The sequence below is a fragment of the Rhyacophila brunnea genome, unplaced genomic scaffold (genome assembly GCF_057557595.1).
Source record: "Rhyacophila brunnea isolate RB1 unplaced genomic scaffold, BYU_Rbru_1.0 scaffold_17, whole genome shotgun sequence".
NCBI classification, from domain to species: domain Eukaryota; kingdom Metazoa; phylum Arthropoda; class Insecta; order Trichoptera; family Rhyacophilidae; genus Rhyacophila; species Rhyacophila brunnea.
This window is the reverse complement of record NW_028232827.1, coordinates 21446182-21473335: the sequence shown is the minus strand read 5'-3', so window position 1 is coordinate 21473335 and position 27154 is coordinate 21446182. Positions and strand designations below refer to the sequence as shown.

The following is a 27154-nucleotide window of genomic DNA, read 5'->3' as shown; positions in this document are numbered from 1 at the left end:
GACTATTCCCAACCCGATGAAAGTTCATTTAGCGATGCTGAAACAGTCATTCTTGATGATTCAGACTGTAGCTTAGATTCATTAAATTCAGATTATCTCGATGAGCCCGATGAACTGGAAAACATTCCGCTGAAATATGTAAACGTTTGCAATCATGTCTTTATTTATCTAATGTTTCCCTTATTTCTGAGGCATAAACATATGGAAAATACAGATATACCTTCCAATGATAGTATATTACAAATAACAGGTTTAAATGACACAACAAAAGAAGACATTGTGGTGAAATTAGACCATTATCGCGTGCCAGAACCAGAACTGAAAGGAGAAAGAATGGAACCAGAAAAAGAAGTTTCGACGAAACCAGTGATTGTTAACATTTTTATAGACACAGCAACAGATGAGATTGTTAAAAATAGACTGAAGGCCCTGGAAGAGCGGGAATTAGAGAAAGACATTTCGACAAAATTCGAGATTGTCAGATATCAAACAGGTTTGCCAAAACATGAAGAATCAAATAAAGATATTTTGACAAAATTAAGAAATGTTAAATGTCAACCGAGCATGCCAGAAAATGAGGGATTAGAGAAGAGCGTTTCTAAGAAACCCAAGATTGTAAAAAAACAAAAAGCTGTGCTAAAAGACAAGAGATTACAAAAAAAAGATTTAACAAAATCCAGAAATATTAAACAGCAAATAAGTGTGAGCGTGCCAGTAAATGAGGGATCAGAGAAAGACATTTCAACAAAAGCCGGAACTGTAAAAAACCAAATAGACGTACTAGCAGATGGAGGATCATCATCTTTGCTATCATCACACGGTGTTCAGGTTGCTGATGACAATACGTACCGCATTAACACCCGATCTAAAATCAGAAAACCCAAGGGACGCAAGACGACTGAAGATTCGTCTAGACCTATAGCCCGACCGACTCTTCTGAACGATCAAGCCGATCAGCAGTTCATATTGGCGGACGATTCTTCAGCTCTAAACGGTACCGTTGAAGAATTGAAAGAAATAAATAATGATACAGAACGCAACAGTTTGGTCTATAAATCGGATCCTCGGGTGACACAAAATCAAGTATCGAATACTCCTTTCATTAGAAATACACGATACGAAAGACGGAATAGCAGTTATGTACCAAATTTGTATAGCCAGCCCACATTACAGTGTGTTCAAAATTATCCAAATGTTTATAATGACCCTCACTCTGGCAATGATGTCACAGATTTGTATCAAACGACTGGTCGTAATTCTGGTATAGTTGTTCAAAGTGACTTGCATTACCCCATTAACAGAGGTCTTCGTTCATATAGCACAATATTCCGGAACGATATTGATACTTTTCCACGGGATGCTTTATTGCCTTCCACTAGTTATTACAATAATGACAACCTGGAGTGGCAGAGAAAATTCCCTCCTAAAATATTATCAACGATTAATAATACTCCCGTGATTTCAAGTAATGACCGGATCACTTCGGTACCGATTTCGAGGAGGCAATCCACGATATTTAGTCCACGGCGTGAAGAAGTGAGTGATATCGTTGAATCACAGAATATTTTAGGTAATGTTATGCTGGGTAAAGATATTACAGTCACAATTTTAGATAGTCAGAATGACAATGATCCCTCAGAACCATTGGATTTTAGCCGAACGTCCACTTTTAAAAATGTTAATACCGCCAAAGTGATCGGCTATACTGTCGGCAGAATGATGAATTCCAACGAAGTTTCAGAACATACTGACAGCAAACGGAATATTTCCATTCGAGTACCTACGCCTGAGAATATTATAGATGATGACGAATTCCTAGATGTGGAGGGCGAATGTCAACCATTGAATATGTATATTCAATGTCCTACTTCCAAGAAAATTGTGCATTCCAATATTGCACCAGTGTCGTTCAATGGTAACAATAGACCGCTAAATACTTTAAACAGAACGATCCCTATTGGGAAAACATTCAATGTAAATTCAAACTCGGCACATTGCAATGACGTCTATTATCGGGCGAGCAATTGTCATCAGACATCTACTCCTAAAGAAATCAAAATCGTCAACCATAGTGAATTTATAAAACAGTATCCGAAATTAATTACGCACATGAAGAATGCAATAAGCAAACCTGACAATATGCGATGTATTAATAGTAACGATAGTCGTAATCCAGGCCAGGTTAGATACAGCCAAAACAATATTTCCATCGGAAACCATAAAATGCCTTTGAGGAATTCACATCCGACTTCAATTATTCAGTCCGATAGTTTGAAAGTAACACAAACACGCAAGTTAAGGTCTTATAGAAGGAAATCTTTCAACGTTTCAAATATTACGGACACTCCGCTTCCTGAAGGCAACATTCAAATTTGACGAAAAACACTAATCACAATTCAATGAAACTTGAGATAATGTTTGGCACATTCACAACAGAATTGACTTATGATGACATCATGAAAAGGTGTTAAAACAAACAACGCCATCAGAGTTCATTAAGTAAAGTGACAAATTGCAAAAATAAATTCTAAAACCGGCAGATATAAAAACAATTCGAAAGGAAACGCTACAGTATTTGAAAAAAAAAATGCATCCTATGAATAAACATAATAACACCGTGATTACTGAATTAAAACCATCAAAAACAGTAAATCCAAAGACATGTCAGTTGCGCCGATTTTTATGTGTGCAATATGAGTGTTAATTTTGTAGAAGACACTAGATTCAGGTAAGAGAAATATATTTACTATTTTTTTAAAGTTAAAATTTTTTAAATAATTGTACAACACAAACAGTCCTGCAATAGCAATTTTGTTGTTTATATCTGTCTATAAATCTTAGGGACTGATTTCAGTTGGCTCAATAGTCCTACACCATAACTAAATAATTGTGCACTTTCATTTAAAAGCATGAAATTTGGCATGATAAATAGACATACTCCAAGAGTCATTTTTAAGATAATATTGAGTCACTTCAAAATTCCAAAATAGTAAAGAAAAACTATTCAATTTCCACAATTTATTACTAACGCGTCAGCTTATGTCATTGGTCCCAGGTTTGAATCCTGGGGCTGACAAATATACATATTGTTTTTCAATTTATGTTTGGAGTCAGATATGTATTTTATGGTGCTGAATACTAATTCAAAGTAAAATTTGATATTTGTAATTGTAAGCCCATTGTAATACCAAGATCACATTTTTAGAATGATAATTTTTTATATACACCGAGCAATGTCATCGGATAAGTTCTTTAGGATATCATCATTATGAATTGTTATTATTACATTTCGTCTTTATTCAAACTAATCTTACAGATTATTTAGGTTCGAAAGACAGGTAGATTGAAAGGCTTCCCTCACCAGTGTTGCCAAATCTCGTCGACATAAATAAATTTGCTAGACGAGGTAAGAAAAGAAGCCTTTTGACATAAAGAATGCCAGATAAATTGACAAACTACAATTGAAGTAGGGAGTAAAATGATGTAAACGCGCGTGTTTATAACTATTATAAAGCCATCATTATTCGTAGGATGTTTATCACACTTGAATGGTCAAAGACATAGCTTATAATTAGTATCTTTAGAATTATCTTCAAATGTGTTAATATTGCCCATTTTTTGAATAATAAAATGCCTAATTCTTGTCAAATTAGGGATCACAAAGATTATCAATATAATTTTTTATCGTAAATATTTCACTATAATAATGTCGATATAAATTATACTGATGGTTTTATAAATGGGTTTAAAAATTAATAAATGTAAAAAATCTTAACACCACTGCACATTTATGTACTGAAATATGACTATATTCTAAAACATTAGAGCGAGAGGTTTAAAAGAATACTATTTTATGTAATAAAAATACTTTATGCAGTCATCAAATGTTTAAAATAAATATAAAGGATAATAAGGCTTCAAAATTATATAAATAGATTATCTACAACGTTTAAAGAATATCCAGGATCATGTTTTGAAAATAGAGTACAAGCTCCATTTTGACCTACGCTGAGCATGTCCCCCCTTAAGATCACACAAATTTTAATAAAAAATCGTATTCTCTTAATTTTTTTTACAAATGTGTTCCATGTAGTTTGGTAGTTTAAATTTGAAGATTTTATAAGTGCAATGCTAGGTTGGTCGGATGGTTACCGTTTAATAGACTTTTATTCTACTTCACTTCTGTCATATAATATAATTCCTCTTCTATGATTTTACATCATATATCTAATATTAAATGTGTAAAGGTAGTTTCCGATATAATAGCGCCTGTACACGTGCATGGAATTACTGTCGGCAATCGTGCTTATTTTAAACTATCATGACAATAACTGTTTTACCGGCATGTTCGCCCCTATCGCTCTACTGCGCAGGCGCAGATCGAAAATAATCTTACTTGTGCGTAATAAATCATCACAATTCGGAAGCTTCCAAACTTGTTTGATTCATGCACGCAATCTTGCCAACTGCAAGATAATACATGTTTCCCCATACATTTTCTTACTGTGCACAGTAAATCTATGCACGTGTAACCACGGGGTATAATAATTAATATGTTTCTTTAATATAACCATTCCAAATTGAAAACACACTATTTTGATATCCACTCATTTTATACAAGATTTAAAAAAAAAAAAGCAAAAGTCCACTACAATAATATACATTCATATGACAATTTATTCTCATATGTCAGAAAGTGTCATTTTTATTTATTGATTGCTATGAATTTTAAAACCTACCGGAACAACTTGGGTAGCCTGAGAGTTTTTAAAATATATTTTGTCTGTAAGCACCTATACTTTTCCGAGCTTAGATCTAAGGATTATTGCTTATCTAACTAAATTGAGTGTGAAGTGGGCAAGCTAAACAATCTGTGTCACAGAAATTCATATTATACACTACAGTAGCATAATATACAATTATAACAAAGTGATTTGACCTGTGATGGTATTATTGGTTCAGATATTTTTAAAAGTAAGCACTGTTTGTCTGTTAACTTTTACACGATACATTTTAATTCCAACATCTAAGAATTGCCATATAACAAAATTGTGTGTGAAGTGGGTAGGCTAAACATTATTAACAAATTATTTTTTAACAGATATCTATCAAATAGCAAATCTCACACCACATCACATTTTCTCCCATAGGAAGTAGTTCCAGGCAGCTAGTATTTATTTATTTGTGTTTAGTTCTTAAAATTTTCGTTGTTCTATTGGTTGCACATATAGGACTATTTTGCCGATTTTTCAATTTCTTAAAATAGTCTATTAATCAGCAATTACCCAGAATCCCCTTTTATTCAAACATTGAATGCTTTATATCTCTGGTAATATTTGATGGACGAGCGGATAACGCGTTGACTTATAATGTCGTGAGTCCCAGGTTCAAATCCTGGGTCTGGCAAATACACATATTGTTTTTCGAGTTGTGTTTGAAGTCATAGTATGGACCTAATAGGTTGAGCAAGTGGCTGACATCCATTTATAAAAACAAAAATCTGTTAATAAAAACCTCCACAATGTGGAAGCCCATAATATAATCTTCTTATGATCGGACATGGTCAAAAAAAAAAATATTTGACATGCAGTTCCTAAACTCGGAAACCATGTTGGATTAGCAAAAGAATAATATCTTTTAAAATTGGACAGCTTCTTGTTGGGCATTTGCCATAAATCTAAAATGCTATTTCACGATAACCTTTGAGATAGAATAATGAAATTTCAGAAAACAATTCCATGTAAAGTTTGTTAAAAAAAGTAACTAAAGAGCAAAAAACAAAAATTGTGTACTTTTTGATTTCTCGATTTACTAATTTCCCCAAAATAATGCCTTCAAATATTGGACAACTCATTGGTAATATTTAACGTTTGTTTATATTGCATTTATGTTTTCCAAATATGCAATAAAAATGTTTAGCAAAAGATTTTGCTGTATTTAGGGGTAGTCAATTGGCTTGCATTAATTATTTAAAAAAAAATGTAATTTATTTCTCAAGGTTACCTTTTCTTTCAGATTCAAATCCACCCTTATCGATGAAATAGTCACTTCCATAGTCAAGATCATCAAAGGATTTCTATGCCCAGTTTGTGGCTGATGCAGAATCACCTAACAGCAACCAGTTCAACTGTCAGCGTTTCGAAAACAAAATTTATAGTTTATTGTATCTTGTTATAATTATTTGAAAAAAAATATATATTAATTATACGAGTTCTGCCAAATGTTATCAATTTTGTAAAATAAAATAAAATCATATACATAGATAAATACCCTATAATTTATTAAAGACCCATTCAACCCAATTATTATTCCTAAAATTTTTCAAATTAAATTGATTTCCTGGTATTTGGTCATCCAACATAGACAGTTTTGAGGGAAGGTAATTTGAAAGTATAAGCTCTTATTTGATGATTGTTTTATATTATATAAATTGGATTTTATAGTGCAGGATCTCCGAATACTTTCTCGCTCGCACATCGGACGTCACCTACAGTCAACGCGGGCATCCCCACCATCGCGCGTCCCCGCTTTCTGGAGTCCCCCACTGAAGCGCACCCGCGTTATAAGCTGGACGGCGAGGAAGGGGTCGCCTAGTTTGCTATATAAGGCGATGCACGGCCTTGAACAATCAGTTAACTTTGAGCCAGCTTGGCCCTGACTCAGCTTAGCATAGTAGTCTTGCTTGCTCTGACAACGGTATAAAAGGTTAGCCGTGACTCTATCAGACCACAGTGAGCTACTCTTGCACACCCAGCTCAGCACAGTAGTCCTGCTTGCTCTGACAACGGTATACGTGGTTAGCCGTGACTCTATCAGAGTACAGTGAGCTATTGTGGTGAGCAAGGCACAAGCTCAGGTTTCATCATAGTTCCACCTTCAACATCACAACGAACTCATTACAAATTTATTAAGGAAGTCCCTGAATTTACCCTTATAATTTTTATTATTGTGTAATTAGAACTAATGGAATGTTATTTTCGTTATTTTTTCAGCTATTTTGAACTGCCATTTGTGTTCTTTCAAGATCAGATCCAAGCCATTGCAAGCTACCAATCGAAAGTGTCCCTATCAGAATCCTTTTGTTTCCATGTCAATCTATTCACAGTATTTTTGGGAGGTACCGTTGCTGATTTTCAAAATTTCAACGGAAATAAAATACGGGTTTCAACATAAAGAACAATGTATGTTTTTCAAAGGTAAATAATAGGACAGTACTTAACTAAAGAACTGTTAAATAAAATAAAGATCAATAGTAGCGGTAAGGGAAGAGAAGCTTACCAAAATTTTGTTATCACCTGAAAAAAATGACATCTGAAGCATAGAATAGGTAGGTATATAATTGCAGTCATGTCTTGAATTGAGATTATCTGGAATTATTGTTTTTTTCAAACAGATTGCGCTTCAATTGAGAATCGCCCGCGGTGCACAGGTTGAATACCACATCCTTAAGGATTTTTTGGAAAACTCAATGTTTTTTTGTTTGGTATCATACATTTTTTTAAATAATATACATTATCTTCTACAATTATTCTTCTAATTAACATCACAATGAATCATTAATGATAATAGGGTTTCATGTGGATCCGATTTGATCTATATATTTGATATGTTAAATGTTTTCCAAAGACCATAACGCAATTCCCAATCTTCAAAAAATAAATCAGGCTTATCCCAAGTGGCGTGATTTTGACCATAACTGTAAGAAGTTTTCAAAGGGGGATTCAGATGCGGAGCTTGGTACGCCCTCTTCATTATAAGATGACGTATGCATCGGTATAGAGCTTCCGATTTATGAACCCAACACACCAAGGAGAGCATTGCGATCACGAGAGCGTGGATTCGGTGGCGGGCGGGTAAAGCAAAGTTCTCTTTGAGTCCCTGTTCTTGGAAGCTCATGGCCAGCCAGGCCGTCCACGCTGCAGTCATCCCGCAGGGTACTTCAATTGACACCAAAACTATGCAAGTGAATAACTCGGACAGATTGATTTGGTTGGAACCGTGATGGACTAAGGCTGTCAGAATGGAACGGTGAAGGATCTTGCGATGATTGTTGATGAAGACGCTGTCTTTTGAATCATATGTTGCAACGGTCACTTCCAATTTACTGTATTCAAAATACAAAGTAGGTGTTCTGAAAAGTTCTTTATTATTGTGTCTATCGAGAAGACATTGTAAAAGCCGCGATCCCAATAAACTATGCATGCGATGCTGTGAACGTATTATCTTTAACGTATTGATAAATATGTCATATTTTAATAAGTCCTCATAATTTAACGTCTTATGCAACGAGGCGGCATATACGAGGACATTTGCGAATTCCAGCGTGTGTTCGTCGGATAAACTTGAAATAAATGACCATTTTATCAATGTGCCAATAAACGAGAGAAGATCATCATTGTCCAAATGCAAACAGACGCTTCGGAGACAGAGTCTTAAACAATCTCGAAGTTGTGAATAATTTTCCGAATCACTCAGACTCAATCGGAACATATCTCGAAGTCTGACGAGGTATTTAATCGGCTGTTCGGTCGACTTCTTATACCAATTTCCGTTGATAATGATTTTCGAGAAGATTTCTAAAAGATGCTTTGCAGTTTGAACATCCGTCAAAACGGCATTGTCGGTTGAATCAAGAATACTTTTAAAAAGCTTTTCACTGCTAGCGTTTGCATGTAGTAAAGTAGTAAAAATATCATTAATGAATAGATGTTGATGCCATAGGCTGTTATCTGATATAAATCCGATAATTTGTTGCACAACTTCAGTTGTCATATCAGGCAGTAAAATTATAGCTAACGAACTGAACGAATCTTTCGCTCGTAAATAGCGTTTGCGAGATCCTTTCCCCCTCGAATCATTTTTGATGCTCAATTGTACCGAAAAAAGGTAAACAAAAGTTATACCGCACATGAGTAAATTCTTGGCTTCTGTTGTCGGAATGGTCTCTCTTGAAAAACGCTCAGCGATTTGTTTTAATTTTTTCACCCCTTTTCGTATTCTAACAGTTGTTATGTCAATCATAAATTTGAAATCTTCGCATTCTGACAGTTCTTTGATATTTCGGGGACAATACTGCAACAGGTCTGATGTTCTGTCTGTAATGCTTAACGGTCTTTGAGATTTGAATATTTTAAAATCCATGGCTAGGTATTAGACGCAGTACCTAACTTAATTTATATTATAATTAATAGTTGTCCATTGTGCTCCTCTTATAAGTGGCAAACGTGTGGATTGGTATGGTATGTATTTTTCTTTTGTTTTATATATAGAATAGATAAAGATTTTTGTTTAAATGTAAGAACAGAAACAAATGAAAGCACCTAAGTACCTACTATAAAAATAAATTCTCACGCATCTAATCTATTCGCAAACGTGTTTCATTCATTTGATGTAAAAAATGGATTGAATATAATATTATAGTATAAGTCAAAAAACATAAAAAATGAAGTCTTGATTTCGTTAACCTCTTTCGACTTTGACGTTTGACATTTCAAATTTAACACGACATTTTGTTTTAGCGTCCAGTGTGACCAAAAAAAAAATAAAATGTTATACTTGATCAATCCACGATACTCGACTGTGCATCCAGTTAAAATGTATGTTAAATTTGGTTTCATGTAAAATAATATTATTTGTGAACTTTAAATTTTTTTGGTACATCATTGTAAAATTTTGCAAATGTAGGTATTATGGAATAATATTTAATAATCAAAACAAAACATTAAATTTCACAAACACGTAAGTATCTATCAGTAGTTATTCTAACAGAAAGTATGTACATTTTAAAGCAATGTTGTTGTTTGAACGAGTGTATTAGATTTATATAGGTAGCTTATTTTGTGAATGAAAGTTACTAATTTATTATTGCCTACATACTGGTTAATTACATTAATTAGGTTAGCTATATTATATAGATTAATATAAAAGGTTTAACAGGGCTGTTCGCGATGTCTAGCTTACTTTCGGACGTCACTTTCTTGATGACAAGCAATGACACGTGCAGATTTGAAAATGATATATCTTCTTCTTCTTTTGCCATATCGCCCCATAACTGGAGCATAATAATATGGACACCACGCGGCGCCTCCAAGAATCCCTGTCGCTCGCCAGTCTTCTTGCTTCGTTCCAAGTCAAACCAGCATCCCGTAGCTCCGCCGTATACACTCTGTAGATTGTATTTAGCGACCTTCCAGGACGCCGGAATCCGGTCGGCTTGAAGAATAGGCAAGCCAGGTTGAAGTTCTCTTCTCTCATCTAATCATCTTCGGTATCGGTAACGTAAATACCTATTGCCATTTTATATTCGTCGACAATATCGTGATAATATTTTTTTAGGTTAGATAGGTAGTCTAAGATTATTTTTTTGCATCTAACATTATGCAGCATAGCATTCTTATTGTGGCTAAAGATATAATATAGATAAGTAGGTACTCCATGTCGTCATTGTGGTATTTTGTCCCCTAGACCAGGGGTCGGCAAACTCTTGAACCAAAAGAGTCAAATATGAGTGGCACAACGGTTAAAAAAAGTTTCGTGAGCCATACGTATATTTTTATAAATATGATTTATTTAAATACATTAATTACGAAGAAGATTTCCCGAATAAAACTAACGTAAATACTTAATATTATATGTTTTTATTGTTGACATTATAAATATAATTTTTACAGAATATGAATTACAATTTTTACGAATTCCTTAAAAATAATGTGAACAATGAATGACCTTCCTTGCATTTCTTTGGAGAGTGTGTATGTTTGGTACATAACTTGTAGTTTTTAGTAGTTTCAGGCGCGACTAAAAAAATTTCATCAGTTATTAATTTGGCTTCTCTAAATGCTATTTATTGAAATTATATTTTGTCCCGAACTAATCCGAATTACTTAATCATTTTCAAACATGAAACATTGAAAATGATTGTTCACATACATATTATTATTATGTAGACTCGAATATGAGTTCGGAAAGCTATTCCATAATATGTATAAAAAAATCGTAGTATCTACTTTATGTAGATCTTTCAGAGCGCCCCACTTGTGTTGTGAAATTAAATTGCATTTTTCTCTCTCCAAATCCTCAATTTTGGTGGCAAGACCTAAAAATTTTGAGCTTCAAAGCTTCTCAAATCCACCAATAAAATTGTATTTCAAAAGTGCTCGTGTCAATATCAAATGGAGAATAATTGGATTTGTCAACTTTTGCAATGGGCGGATTTAAAACAGCAACAATCATACCTTTTTGCATCAACCATCATGGAGGAAAAATTAGGCTCGCGATAATGTCATTATATAATATTATAATAAGTGTACAAATCAAAGACAAAAAATAAAAATTGTGAATTTTGCAAAAGTTTTTGTAAAAATTGGGAACTTGGCAAAGAGCCGCACGCCAATACCCAAAGAGCCACATGCGGCTCGCGAGCCGCGGTTTGCCGACCCCTGCCTTAGACCAAAAACCTTACACATCCTACGGGGTCACTCATTTCTTCCCTGTGATAGGGATTTCGGTACCGCAAAACGCTTAATCCGGCATCATAGAAAGATCCAGTACAACAAAAATTAAATGACTAAAAAAAACTTCGGCAGTATATTCCTGAAAAATATATCCTTTTTTATGAAAACATTTTCCAGTGGCAAACCATAGAAATTGAAAATGACGATTGTTTTTTTTGTTATTTTTTTGATAAACTTATTATCTGAAATACTAAATAGGTATACATAATCTATATCAAATATATATTTTTTTAATTGAAATTAATTATTAATTATCAATTATAACGGTATTCCACGTGTTCATTTCGAAAACAACACAATTACAAGAAATGAAAACAGATTTTGCCATTAAATTAGATAAAATTTTATATTTATTTTAGAATTCAAATGCTCCATATATTATTCTACAGCTTTCGATGAGTTTTTTTAACGTACGTCACTAAACAAAAAAAAATACAAGGTTTTTTATCTCTCCTGAAAAATTTGATTTTTGTCAGTTATGGGGTTTTCGAAATGACCAGTTCAATTTATTTATTTATGAAACTCGAAATTGTGTTAATATTTTAAAAGAAATCTACAGCATATTATTGTACTGTTTGTTCAATTTCTAAGTATACCCAATTACATTTTCAAAGTTTATTCTTGAATTGCCATTTTTTTTTTAAATTTTTGAAACATTATTTTTTAGAATGTACTAAATGAAAATTGCAATTCATTTATTTATCTCTTTGATATCTAGCTTGTTTTATTGAAAACTGAATATAATTTTCAGTTTTTTCGTGGATTTTCTAAAACAAGGCTAAAACTATCGGAGATTATCATTATATATCTTGGTCTATAAGTAATAAAACGATTTATCTATTTAACACAGTAGCGCACCATCAGAATAGAATATCATCAGAATGATTTTACACATTGAAATTGAAAGCCAATAAACTATACCTTGGGCTTAGACAAACAACACGGAAAAAAATGATTTGTAATTCTCCAGCACCCTTTTTAGTAAAATTTCGAAACACTGATGTCAGGTTTTTTTAGAAACCCGGTCCCTAATGAAATTCTCGGTGTCCACCCGAATTCTGGAGTGGTATAGAACCCTAGCCTGGGGACCCTGGCTGTGGGGGGCCGGCGTGTCGGGTTGACCAGATAAGTGAGATAAACATACATCATAAATTATCTTTAATAGCAAAAAAAGTCGCCTGCGGTGCTATTACACTTCATGACTATGAACATTTTAAATTATATAATTGTCCAATATATTTTCAGATTATTATATTGTGTTGATACTCGACAGCTCCATTATTAAAGTAGATGTATTGAAAATCGCCAATAATTCACTGTATAAGTACCCTCAATTTGAACAAAAATACAATTTGAAAAACGTTAATGTAGTGTTTCACACTGTCTTTAATGCCAGCGCTCCATTGGCGAGCCAAAAGTCCGAGGACAATAAGTCTTCAGATTTTTCTACATTCTGCTACTGGCTAACAGACGTTCAACGAAACGAGGTATATTATTAATTTGACGAGTAAAACCGTCGACTTTGACAGCATAGATAATATACGTAAATTTGACAGTTATACCGACGTTTTGTGTTTTTTGGTGGCAGATAATCTAATAACGAAGCAAAGGGTACACAAATACTGGGTGAAACATTGGATAAGGAAACGAACGACATTATCCCACACAAATTTAATATGAGAATTGCGTTTGCAACCGAGCGATTTTCGCAATTATTTGCGAATGTCGGAGGATGTATACACAGAACTGTATAATTTGGTCTCCCCATTTATTAAACAAAAAATACTATTATGAGGGAAGCTATTTCTCCTCATGATAGATTATGTGCAACCCTGCGATTTTTGACTGCCGGCGGAACGTTCACTGACTTGCATTATAGAACTGCGATTGGAAGACAAACTCTGGGCAAGATAATTCCCGAAACTTGCCAAGTCATCATTGACGTTTTGAAAGGAGAATATTTCAAGGTGTGTATTATATTATACTTCATCTAATAAAGTTGGGCAAATTTACAAATATATAATTAACAAGTAGACATCGGTTGGTCTTATAAAGTGAACGTTTAGTGGATTGTTTTACCTATATAACTCATAGACGGCAACAGCATAAGAATGACAGACAAGATGCATTTGAGATAGGTATATATATAGTCACAAATAAGGCCATCGTTGACATGCTAAATATTCAATAGACCGTTAGAATTCTGTACCTAGCCAGGACTCTCCATATAGGCTGTAAGCAAGCTACTTAATTATTCCTGTTGAATGTATTGTAATACTAGTCATATTCTTCGAAAAGCAAGCATGGAATTTGATTTCTAAATGAGGCCACATAATAATATAGGTATGCTAACATAACTCAAATACTTACCATTTGTTGTATCGCTTAAGCCTTAAGGTTTATAGGCATAAAAAAAAACAAAAAAACAAATATTTTACAAGATATTTATTCACACAAAAAACATTAATTTATTATACCGGCTTTTGTACATTTTTGCTTAATATACGATAAACTGGTTGAGTATGAACAGTAGTTGCTGGCATTATTTTGTCACTTTGTCCCATAAAGGCAACTTCATGCATCAGCTTCTCGGCCAGCAATCTTTGTCCCTGTGACATCGATCGTAGTTTCATGGCCATCATTTTGCCAAAAACATCAAATTCATCTTCAGTCTTGCTTAGTTTGTCGGTGATTAATTCTAACACTTTGTTGGCGCTATCATTCGATTTTTTTCGTTTGAACGATGGGGGTTCTGGTGCTCTATTGAGATTCGACCTTGGAGTAGTCGACAATGTTGATGTTGAAGGCGAATATTCTATCTGTAAATAAAATATTGATTATTTTTTGTTGCAGTTCCTTGATACACACGAAGAAATGGAGACGATTGCAGAAGAATTTAATAGTAAATGGCAATTTCCAAATTGCCTGGGTGCAGTTGATGGGAAACACATTGCAATCGTGCCACCTGCAGGCGCCGGCTCCCACTTTTATAATTACAAACATTTCCACAGCATTGTTTTGATGGCGATTGCAAATGCTAATTATGAATTTATTTATGTTGATGTTGAACAAATGGACGTATTTCTGATGGAGGCGTACTGAGAAAATCTGATTTTTTCAAACGTTTAGACGAAGGCAGATTAAAAATACCTGCACAAAAAAAACCTACTGCTAATTCTGATGCACTGCCATTTGTTTATATTGGCGATGAAGCCTTTGCGTTACGTAACGATTTCTTAAAGCCGTATTCACAAAGGCAATTAAATCACAGTAAAATAATATATAATTATCGGACATGCAGAGCCAGGCGAATTATAGAAAATGTTTTTGGCATTTTAGCTGCTAGATTCCACATTTTTCAAGCTCCAATAAACATGAAAATTGAAAATATCAATACAGTTGTATTAGCTTGCTGTGTGCTGCACAACTTTCTTCGTCGCAAATCAACACATTCTTATACTCCTTCTCATGACCTTGATAGGGAAAATCCTGAGACAGGTTTAATAGAGCTCGGACTGAGGTCACAGGACACCTTAGCGCCTTTGGAAGCAACGACTAATCGGAACTCGACTGCCAATGCTAAGAAAGCGCGAGGAGATTTTGAAAAATATTTTAATACTACCGGGGCTGTCACATGGCAAGAAAGTATGATAAGCAATAGATAAATTAAACCAATGTAACAGTTTAGTTAAAATGTTTTACCTCAATACAATCTTCGTTGTTTAACGAGTTGGAGTAACTCTCATCAGGAGACATGTTTTCCAAATCGTCCGCCATGCTGGATATTGAGCTCGATTCTGTAAAACAAAATGTAAATTGTTAAAATACAACATAATACTCAAACTTGTTTTTTATTATCTTTCCCCTAAGTACCCATTCCTTCATACGGTTAATATTGATATGATTATTTATATTGGTAAAATTGGTGTAATCCAGTATATCAGGTATTTTCAAAATGTGTTTTCCGCTGTATTCCTCATAACCAAACTGTACCATTAATTTTGATTGATGATTGACGATTTATTGATTGTCTCTGAAGGAACCTAACTCGAGCGATTTTTGATTTCATGATCATTTCTTTTCTTCTTCTTTCGACCATGTCCGATCATAATATGGACCTCCACGGAGTGGAGGTTTGTATTGACAGATTTTGTTTTTACGAGAAATGGATGTCAGCCACTTGCTCAACATATTAGGTCCATACTCTGACTCATACACAAATTGAAATTCAATGTGTACTTGTCAGACCCAGGATTTGAACCTGGGACCCGACCACGACTCAATAAGCCAACGCTTAAGCCGCGCTTCCACCGCCATGATCGTACCTATATATTATTATTTCTTACCTACCTCAGCAAAGAATAAGTAATTTTATTGTGACTAGAAATGATTCATAGCTGTATGTTTTAATTGCTTAATAGTTGCTAATCTAATGCGATGTCACTTTCAGAGCTACGACAATGTCATAGTCTGCACGTGTATAATAAATAGCTTTAAAGCATTCCCTCGTACCTATATATTATTATTATTTATTACCTACCTCAGCAAAAAATAAGTAATTTTATTGTGACTAGAAATGATTCATAGCTGTATGTTTTAATTGCTTAATAGTAGCTAATCTAATGCGATGTCACTTTCAGAGCTACGACAATTTCATAATCTGCACGTGTATAATAAATAGCTTTAAAGCATTCCCACGTACCTTCCATTTGGTCGTTCAAGAACTCCAAATTTTTATAGTACCACAGTTTGGGTAGATATACTGCGTCTGTGCCGGCTCCGCTTCGATATGATGTCCTTACTTTATTTCTCTCCTTTCTGTAACCCGACCTCAATGTCTGTATTTTCTTTTTGACATCGTTGACCGTTGCCTGCGGCTCCACTTTGATTAATATTTCCAAAAGTTCCGCATACGCCAAGGACTTGGCATCACGATTCTTGTATAGTGGGCTGGTCGTCTTCCACAACGACGGGTTGTCTTTAAAACAACTAATGAAATCTTCCAAGAAACTTTTCGAATGCACTCGTAGATCTACCATTGTTGTTTTCGATGTCCGAACCCTTTGAATGACAGTAAAATAATGATGGCGCTCATAGACTAATAATATGGCGCTGTCGTCCGTCGGCATAGATATAAATAATGTGACGGTAAAGCGTGGTGAACGTACGAATTTCAGCGGCTCGGCGAGTAAAATATCAAACATGTTTGAAATCCAACGAGCCTGGTCTGCGGATTAAAAAGTCCGCAGACCTGGGGTGCTCCACGCGAAAAAAAAGTCCGAAGACTGTAAATCGTCTGACTTGCGTGCCAATGGAGCGCCGGCATAACCTAAGCGCTTGGCCGTAGTCATGGGGCGTCTTCGACGCGGAATAGGCGCGAGGACGGGCACGGGTAGAGTGTCCGTAGTAGCCCGCGCGCGTCCGGTCGTGTTCAGCGTCAAATCAGGGATAGGAAACCATAAACACAGAAAAGTTTTTTCTGGAAAACTCCTATTTGAAATGGCAAAACTTTGCAGCAAAATATGGGGACAATGAAATCAATATGGAAAGCACTTTAACAGAAGAATTTTATAACTTATACAAGAAACTGCGGGAACAACCAGACAAATTTTTCTAATAAGAGTAACATGAGCAAATATTTGATTAAGTATATTCTAATTGACGTAAGGTTTTTACTATTCTTTTTGAGCTATTTTTTGCGATCCGAATATCGCCTTTCGGCATCTTCAAACACTATCAATGGTGAATACACACTCATCTAATACAGTTAATTCCTGTTTATTTGGTAAATTTATGTTTTTATTAATTTAAATTTAAATTCCATCAAGTACCCTTGGTTGATATTATATTTTGATAATATATTGGATAATATAATTATAAGGAAACTTAGTTTAAAAATGACTTTTGGGTTCTTAAGGTGTGGATGAATGTAGGTGTAGAGTATACGCTTCATAACTTTGCACTCCGGCTCTAGGATGGAAATGACGTACCTACTTAATATATTTAATTTTTATTGTGTTTATATTTTTTTATTAAGGAAAACAAACATTTACATAGATTACAAATATGTATAAAATAGACTAGAAAAAAGATATTGCAACCAGCAAAGTTTCCATATAAATTATAATATAGTTAAGCCTAACAATATACAAAGCAAGAAGAACATAAAATACAGAGAAATTAGATAAAGAGATAAATGAGAAAGAATATTGAATAATTATATACAAAAAAAAAACATTTTTTAGTACCTTTATAAATATAAGTAAGATAAGTATACAATATTATAAGTATGTGTGTTAAGAATTATTGAAATTTAAACATATTATTTTTACATATACTTAATATTATTTATATAGTAAAAAGTGCAAAATTATAATATACCTATTTTACATCACTTCGCACTATCTATGCTTTGCGAAGATAATACCACAAATGCACCTGACGCGCGCGGTAAGCTCATGATGGTTTGAGACCGCTGCTCACTCGTTTCCCGCGTTGGCACCCGTCCATTCAGTGCGGAAATCTCTATGCGCGCAGTATGGGAAGAGCCCGCCGCATGTACGATCTTGTCTGCGCCAAGCTACACGCGCCAAAACAACACGCGCGAACACCCGTCCCCGCGCATTGTCTACGGACACGTCGAGACGTGTACATACGTTTGAGTTGCCCGCACCGCCGCCGCCCCGTGCCCGCCAATCCACCACGTCCGAGCACTAAGCGGTGGATAGGGGGCCCGTCAAATACTCTAACCCAGTGGTCGGCAAACTCATTAGTCAATAGAGCCAAATATCAACAGTACAACGATTGAGATTTCTTTTGAGAGCCAAATTTCTTAAACTGAAATTATATGCGTAGGTAGTAAGTAGGTACACTGCTAATTTACTTAATATACTTTAGTTAAAGTTTTAAGTTTTTATTAAATTATAGGTAGGTACACTGAATAAAACTGAATATCATACGTAATAATGATCTTATTTATTAATAAAAATTAAATTGTAAGTCAGGTATCCATAAAATTGAATCATGACAATGACTGACAAACTCAATGTGAATAATGGCCTTGCATCTCCTTGTAAAGTTTGGGTAAGTCAGGTTCGTATGTTGTTGATTTAATTTTAAACACGATTCCAGGTTCTCATCAATAAATCGATTTCTTAATTTACTCTTGATTTCCTCTCTTGGAAATCTTTTTACTTACCACAAAACTTGCAATATTAACATTGTTGAAAGATTTTATTCAGTACCTAATTAAATACAGAACTTTATTTTTCTTGACTCTTCTCCTCGGCTGCTTTCTTCCTTGCATCATCGACAGAATATTTAGCGCAAATATACGAGTTTTTAGTTGTAGTATCTCTCTACATTTGAATGCGCAAACTTTTCCCGACACATAAATAAAGGTCGGTAAGCCATTTAAGTTTTGAATAAACGCGAAGTCTCGGTCTATTCAACATTACATTTACGGTTATCCTCTTCTATTTTCTTTGCTTCTTCTTTGTAGCCATGTCAAATATGGCAGAGAGCATCTGTGGAAGAGCCGCACTCAAGGGGTCAAAGAGCCGCAGTTTGCCGACCACTGCCCTAGCCTGAGGGCCCGTTTCAGGATGTGGGGGCCATGGTGTAGGTACACCGAGTGCAATAGACAAAAAACCGATAAACGAGATATTAGGCTGTGTTGTATTGAGTAGGTTGTGTATAATTTAAAAGCAATAATACTTTTTTTGTCCATTTTCAATTAATATTTTGGAACCTCAATATTAAAAAACCAAAAATCTGCGATAAACATTCGGCGAAAAGAACGACTACACCCACTACGGTGGTGGTGTAAATCAAAAGAACATTTTTTTCGGTGGAATTCGGCATAAATATTGTAGATCTCTAGACCAGTGTTCCCCAAACTTTCGACATCTGTGTACCCCTTCTACAATTTTCGTAACACTGAGTAATCCTCGTCAAAGAAAAATGCATATAAGTACTTTAATAACAATCAAAATATATTCCTTTTGTAGTACATAAACAAAATAATAATAAACGAAAAATAAGATTCATTCATAATAAAATATAAATAAAAGTTATATTGAAAAAAATAACATTCATTATAAACCATGAGAAGGATGAAATTATTTATGTTGAAACGACAGATCATCATAATTTGGTTCCCTGGTTATTAATTTTAATCTGAGATGCAGTTACACACCCAAAGGCTGTTCCTTTTTTTGACTTAATGTCTACAAATGCTGAAAAGCAACTTCACATAGATATGGAGTTGAAAAAGGCAATGTTTTTCAGGAATTTCTCTGTTAAAACTGGATAGACATGTTGAATTTGCAACCTAAATGATGTTTAAGTACACTCCTTATATTTATTTTGCAAGAATCCGTCTGAAGCTAATAATTCCAACAATTGCTCTTCTTCCGCATGCGATAAACCTTCTAGCATGGATGTTGTATTAATGCTTGTTGCACCAGGCGTAGCCATAACCAAACTCTTCCCGTACCCCAGGGGGTATGCGTACCACACTTTGGGAAACACTGCTCTTGACCAAGCGGGTAGCACAGCCGATATTATTTAAGTAATGTTTAAGCATACTAGGTACACATGGCTACCATGGTCGCTGTTCACTTCCAATCCGCCAGTCGCTGATGACACGCTCAACGGTTACCGCCACTATGCCTCCAATTTAATAAAAACTAGGAGAAACTGTACAAATATATCGCCGTGTATTGTGAAATTATGTAAAAACATTTATATGAAGAAGAAAAAGAGCCTATGGGACTAATTTCCATTCTCCTCCTTCGGCCCCCCCCAATAATAAATCCTGGGTGCGCCACTGATTTAACATATTATTATTTTGCATGTGCTGATTTTTACACCTTAATTATTGAAACATTTCTTTCTATTTCAGTTTCACTGTAATGACGGTTTGTCCAATTTGCAAATTATCTTCTTTGCCTCAACAGATCGTGTCTCCACAACGAAGTGGGAACACGTATTTCATCACGACTGCCTACTTCAATGGCTACGGGGGTAAATAATTAATGTTCTTGTTTCATAATAGGAAACTTTTCTTCTAGTTGGGTGCCGCTGTATAGTAATCACGAAAATGTCATTCTTTCACTGGCACTACCATTGAGTGGTTTATTTCTTTGCTGGCATCAATGACATTGGCATCGTAGTAGAATACGTTACTGATATTTTTCACTAGTTGGTTTTTACTTTGCATCATAATTAGATTTTTTATAGACATTTTTCGGCACTGTGTCCTTGTTTAGCTTGTGTTGAATTCGTATGGGCGAACTCGTTTACAAATTATATTCAAAAAGATTTTTTCTATTCGTTATAATATATTTTCTCAGAAGTGTTTTTCAAAATTATGTATGGCCAAGATAAATCTTTGCAAGCAGTTGGAAATGTCGAGGAATACCGAAAATGTAATCGAATAACTGTGAAAGTCTCAGGCAATATATTCCTGCAATTTCTAACTCATTTTTATATCATTTTCTTTTGCGTTATTTGCATTTTTCTTTCTTTTTCTTTCAGGTCAAGATCATGCCATCAGTGCAACCGGATAATAAACATTAACCATATATTACGAATATATTTAAATTTTAAAAATAACGAAAGGGAATCGATTGACGCTGGTACATTACAATTTAAATTGGACAGTCTAGAAGTAGAACTGAAGGAATTTAAGGAGGCGGAGACCCGCGCCCAAGAAGAATTAAGAAAATTACAGGAAGAAAATTCGAAATTAAAGTAATTGCTTCTTTTACACTTAAATGAATATTATTTCGGTTACTACAGTCATGTTGGTCGACTCTGTAGAACTATGTAATATTACTATTTCGGTTCATATTTCACATGACTGTGTATGTGAGCTGAGCACTGTTACGCTTTAAGCCGCATTGACGCGGTCCAAGTCAGAGCTCGAAATGGACCAGAACGTACCGGAGCGCCGTTCCGATTAATAAAATCTCGTAGGAAAATATTTTGACTATCTGAGCTAGATCTGCCATAAAACAAAAAAACCTTACACTTATTTTTATAAAATACTCATAAATTTAGATAACTAGGTTAATATTTTCGTAAAATCATCGAGCGCTCCGGTTCGTAAAATTTTCCATTTCGAGCGCTGGCCCAAGTACGATCCAAGTACACTTGGACCGGGTGTCATCCAAGCGCACTCGTATGAGACATCTTCATACTAATTATTCCTATCCAAGCTAACTTGGATGCGTAGGACGCGGTCCGAGTAGCTTGGATAGGAATAATTAGCATGAAGCTGTCGCTTGGATGGCACTCGGTCCAAGTCATAGACTAATATACTTTTGTCCAAGTGTACTTGGATCGTACTTGGACCGTATCAACGCGGCTTTAGGCGCGGTGTTGCCAAATGCGTTCATTTGACATTTAACAATCACAAATATTGAATAATATGTATGCACAAGGTCGCTGTATATTAAATACCTCCTATGTGGTTTGAGTCATATTTCGAGATAATCGAAAAAACCGCTTTAAAAAATAATCGTAAATGATATAATAAATCATATATCATCACAACATAACATTTTCTGTAGATCCAAATCATAAATTAAAATTGGATACCATCATATTTTTTTTATAATGTATCGATAATTTAATAGAAATATCGTAGTTTTCCCTTGTTTTTATCACATAGGATTAATTCTATATGCACTCTGTTGAATATGTTATTTCATTTCAGAGCCGAAAGTGAAAAAGAGAATGAAAAAAGGCCCCCGAAAACCAAGAGGGAAGTTTAATAGTCAGACCCAATCATGATGATTCCCAGAGTTCGCAAGGAATATTGATTAACAAAATTTGTTGTTATATAAAGATGTTGATTAAAATTGTCACAAGTAATGAAAGGAGTTTTACCTACCATTAAAACTCTTATTATTCTTGTTGACTCTGAAGTCCCTTGAGATGTTGATCGTATTTTTGCCTTGTGTTCTTCTGCGCTGGCCTCTTTTTACCCCCTTTTCTTCTCGATTATTTACCTCTCTGGTTGTTCATCTTGTTTTTTACCGGCTGGCAGGACTGACGCTTGTATCGCGGCGTGCTTTGTCTTTGGTATTCAATTTGATATGTCTCAAGGAAACCAGGTAGGTGTTCTCTGGACTTCAGAGTCAACAAGAATAATAAGAGTTTTAATGGTAGGTAAAACTCCTTTCATTATTCGCTATTGACTCTGAAGTCCCTTGAGATATCTGTTTGTTATCACCTGGTAAAGCAAGATAGATCCTGCAAGATAAGGTGGATGAACCTAACATGAGAATTAGGTATAACATCTCCTTGCTTTTAGGCTCAGTGTACCGGGCTGAATAGAGAGGTCAACATATTTTGTTCTCCCGCTGTAGAAGTCTGTGTGTCTATCGGTCTCTGGTAAAATGTCTTAAAAGTAGCTTCTTGGCGCCAATTACCTCTCTGCAGGATGTCATCTATGGGGTAGTTCTCTAACCAATTTAGAGAGGCGACTGCTGATCGAGTACTGCCTGGTGATTCCTGTACCCCTGCATCAGCGAGTACTGACTTCACCCAATTTCCAATGACTGCTCGAGTCGCAGGTTTTGGGGGGCCTCTTGACGAGATAAATAATGCCGGAATATTACCACCCTCTTCTCTTCTCTCATTGGAAACGCAGATAAGTTTTCGTAGCCAAAAAACTGGATCGATGTTTTGGCAACTGGAAGCGCTTAATTTCCATCCAGATTGGCGGTGCCTTGATGTGTCCGTCTTGGAACCAAACACTGGCCATAGAATTATATGGTCGCCATTATCGACTAGGCCATTATCCGCTATACTGAGTAGGGTAAGGTCATGAACCCGTCGTCCCGATGCGAGTAATAATAGTATAGCTGTTCTGCGTGAAACCTCATATAGGTTGTATACTAGTGGTGTTGTTTTCTTGAGGTAGTCCACGATTATTCTAGGATCCCAAATCGGTGGTTTTGTAGGTCTAGTCTTGCGGGTGGATATGGCTTTTAACATATGACGCACTACTATGTTACTGCTGATGTCTTTACTGATCATAGGTTTGCAAAAGGTAGCTATGGCTGACTTATGTACAAGAATAGTGTTATATGAAAGACCTTCCTTATTGTATAAGTGACCCAGGTATCTAGCCACTTCAATCGGCTCGGGGGTATTATAGCTTATCGTGTTGGCCATGCACCATGTCTTCCATTTGTCCCATGCCGGTCTATAAGTCTTCAAAGTGGATGGTCGCCAGCCAGAAGTGAGAAGTGATCTGTCCTCTACCGACCAGCTAGAAATTAACTCTGCCCACCCAAAATTATCCATAACTGGAGTGATAGGTCCCGGACTTGTGGAGGTGGATGGTTTGTCACTGTATCCACTAGAAATGACTCCAAGTGCGGGATCGGGTAGGGGGGTTCCAGTGATCTCTGCTGTAGGTCTGCGCTCCAAAAACACTTCTTCCACCATGGGGCCACTAGTAAATATTTTCCCCTTGCCATGTTCAGGTGTGCCAATACTTGTGGAATTAGATTCGGTGGCGGGAATATCCAGGCTAGTTTGAAGTCCCACTGTCGACTGAAGGCATCGTGGAACAGTGCAAGAGCATCGTTCGGATTTCGTGAGACATAGGTTGCGACAACATGGGCTGTGTTGGACGCGAACAGGTCTACGTCTGGGAGTCCCCATCTTTGAAATAGGGGAGCTGTAGCCGCCATAACTAGGTGCCATTCTGGGATAATTTTGCTGCGTGAGAGATGGTCTGCCACGCAGTTGTATTTTCCTGGAAGGTATTGTGCAGTCAATTATATACTGGCCTGGTTGGCGATTTCCAGGATCTGTCGGCAAAGACTTAGTAGGCTTGCGGACTTTGTGCCCCCTTCGTTGTTGATGTAGGCCACCACTGTTTTGTTGTCGGTTTGTAGGAGTAATTCTGATCCCCTGAGCGTTTGTTCCCGGAGTTGTATGGCTGAAAGTACCGCAAACAGCTCTTTTCGGTTGGAGTGCCACGTGGATTGGCGTTTTGTCCATGTACCTGATAGGTGGTACTCGTCTAACTGCGCTCCCCAGCCTGAATCGGCTGCGTCTGTGGTGAGGAAGTGATTGTAGGTTGCCCTGTGAATCTTTACTGAGGAGCCCACTGCTCGAATCCACCACATGATGTCCTCTCGAGCTTGTGGAGGAATCGATGCTGATTTGTGAGGGTGGCTCCTCGATAATTGAGCGCTCGTACGTTGTAGACGTCGGCAATGCAACCTCCCCTGTGGAGTGACGAAGGTTGCAAAGTTGAGTCGCCCGAGGAGGCGTTGGGCCTGCCTGAGCGACCAACTGCCTTTTTGGATCTGCAATTGCAGGTGGTGACGAAGTGATGTGCACTTCTCTGTTGATAGATATTTCCGATTGTTGTGAGTATCCCACGTGATACCCAAGAACTCCCGCTGTTGGCTTGGAATCAGACAAGATTTTTTCTTGTTGATTATCCAGTCTAGAGCTTGCATGAAATCTATCATATAAGTCAGTTGCGACAGGAGAATCTCTCTGGACTGATTTGCCATGAGAAAGTCGTCTAAGCAAGTGACGATTCTCATACCCTTTCCCCGGAGGTGTTCGGCCACCCAGTTTGTTAACGAGGCAAACAGTCTTGGTGCTGCCGACAGTCCGAATGGAAGGCACGTGAATTGAAGGAGTTCTCCTTGGTAAACTAGCCGAAGAAATCGGCGATGTTGTATAGCTATAGGTACATGTAGGTACGCTTGGCTTAGGTCTATTTTTACTAACCAGTCTTCCCTTTGCAGGAATGTTGGGACCTTGAAGTGGTGGAACAGTTTGAACGGCCTTGGTTGTAGGAAACCGTTTAGGCGTTTTAGGTTGAAGACGGGTCGTTGACTGCCGTCTTGCTTCCTTACTAGGAACAGGGTTGAGAGGAAGCTTGGAGATGGTTCTGCCAATTCCAATACTCCCGATTCCTTCAGTTCTGCGATTTGTGAAGTGATCTCCGGCGATTGTCGCGTTTGGAAATCCTTCTGGAATTGCACGGAAGGCATTATTAGAGGGGGTTTCTTTATAAACGGAATACGGGTTCCCGTTATTATTTTTAATAATGGTGGTGGTGCACCCTTGGCCTGCCAGATTTCCTGGAAATGCTGGAGGCGTCCCCCTTTGAACGTGGTGAGGGAGACCCGGTCACCTGCGTCTTGGGTAAGTGCCCCTTGCACCACCTCGGTTATCTCTGGGAAAACCTCGGTTGGATGGGCGTGGGCCTTTCGGCAGGCTACCCCTAACCTGGTCTGGTATCCTCCTCGTATATCCCTGCCTCCGAAAGGTGTCCTTGCGTCCACCTGACGAAGTGCTAGGTTGACTCTCCCTGACCTGGTCAACCACTTTGGTGGTCTGATCGAAGACCTTCTCCCGACCCCCACCTCTCTCTAGGAATACCGCCAGTTTATCTTTATTGAAGATGTGTTCGGCGCTAGGTGGGATCTTGTTAAGAGCCTCTCGGGTGAAGGTGTCTCTTATACCGGAGAGGATTTTCTTCCGCCTCGTCTGAACTAACTCTGCCCGCTTTCCACAAAGGATTCGGGTGACGTCCTCAGACACTTTGTTGAGTGCTGAAGAGGGCCCGAACTCCTTTACGACCGTCTCAAAAAGAGCCGTACCGATGGTGTGGTCGCTGACAGAGTCGACCACTCGCTGCAACGCGTCCCGAATACACTCTTTTTGAGCAAGCATTGCATTTTGGAGGCCGGCAATCGTACGCTCCATTAAATGTATTGTTTGCGATGAATGGTCGTAGGGGCGTAACTCATCGTTGAGTCCCAACTCAACGAAAGACGGGGCCGCCAAATATTGCCACTGCAGGCAGACCCTGTTGGGTCAAGATTGAAAAAATTTGTGATACCTTGTTGTCCAGGGATCTAACTGTTTCCCTTAGCTCACCCACTGGATCTTCCAACAGCAATTCCGATTCATTCGAGTCGGTCTCCATCGCTAGTCCCTCCGCGACGTTACTGGCTTCATTACGCTTGCACAATTTTCACAATTTAACTGCACTGACAAAAATTTTTCGCTTTCGAACAAAGCACTACAATCAAACAATTGAATACCAAAGACAAAGCACGCCGCGATACAAGCGTCAGTCCTGCCAGCCGGTAAAAAACAAGATGAACAACCAGAGAGGTAAATAATCGAGAAGAAAAGGGGGTAAAAAGGGGCCAGCGCAGAAGAACACAAGGCAAAAATACGATCAACATCTCAAGGGACTTCAGAGTCAATAGCGAATAATAACAATATTGTATAGGTGCCAAGTTTAAAATGGAATAATTCCTATCATGTTATTAGGCTAATGATTCATTCAAAATGGAATAACACAAAACATGTGTTTTTGGTGTCCAGTGTTACAATCAAATCCTACATGTACAAAAGCTTAAGTGACCATTTTTGATCTTGAATTAAAATTTTCAATGCTAAGATTTTGATGCAGTTTCATTTCATCATTCATCTAAACCAGCGTTTCTTAACCTTTATGATCTCTGAGACCCAATTTTGGTTCGCGAACCAAGATAAAATTAATAAAATGGCACGTATTGACAAAAAATTATTTTATTTTAATAATACTAAGTATAGTTTTGGTAAATAACATTTTATCC

The 27154-nt window shown here is 36.6% G+C and overlaps 1 protein-coding gene across 1 annotated transcript; it reads right to left on the bottom strand.

Annotated features, from left to right (window-relative positions):
• Positions 1-7171: 7171 nt before the first annotated feature.
• Positions 7172-9256, bottom strand: LOC147073826 (uncharacterized). The gene has a single exon (XM_085944736.1). The coding sequence runs from the start codon at positions 9139-9141 to the stop codon at positions 7594-7596; it is 1548 nt and encodes a 515-aa protein (XP_085800862.1). The 5' UTR covers positions 9142-9256; the 3' UTR covers positions 7172-7593.
• Positions 9257-27154: the final 17898 nt, after the last annotated feature.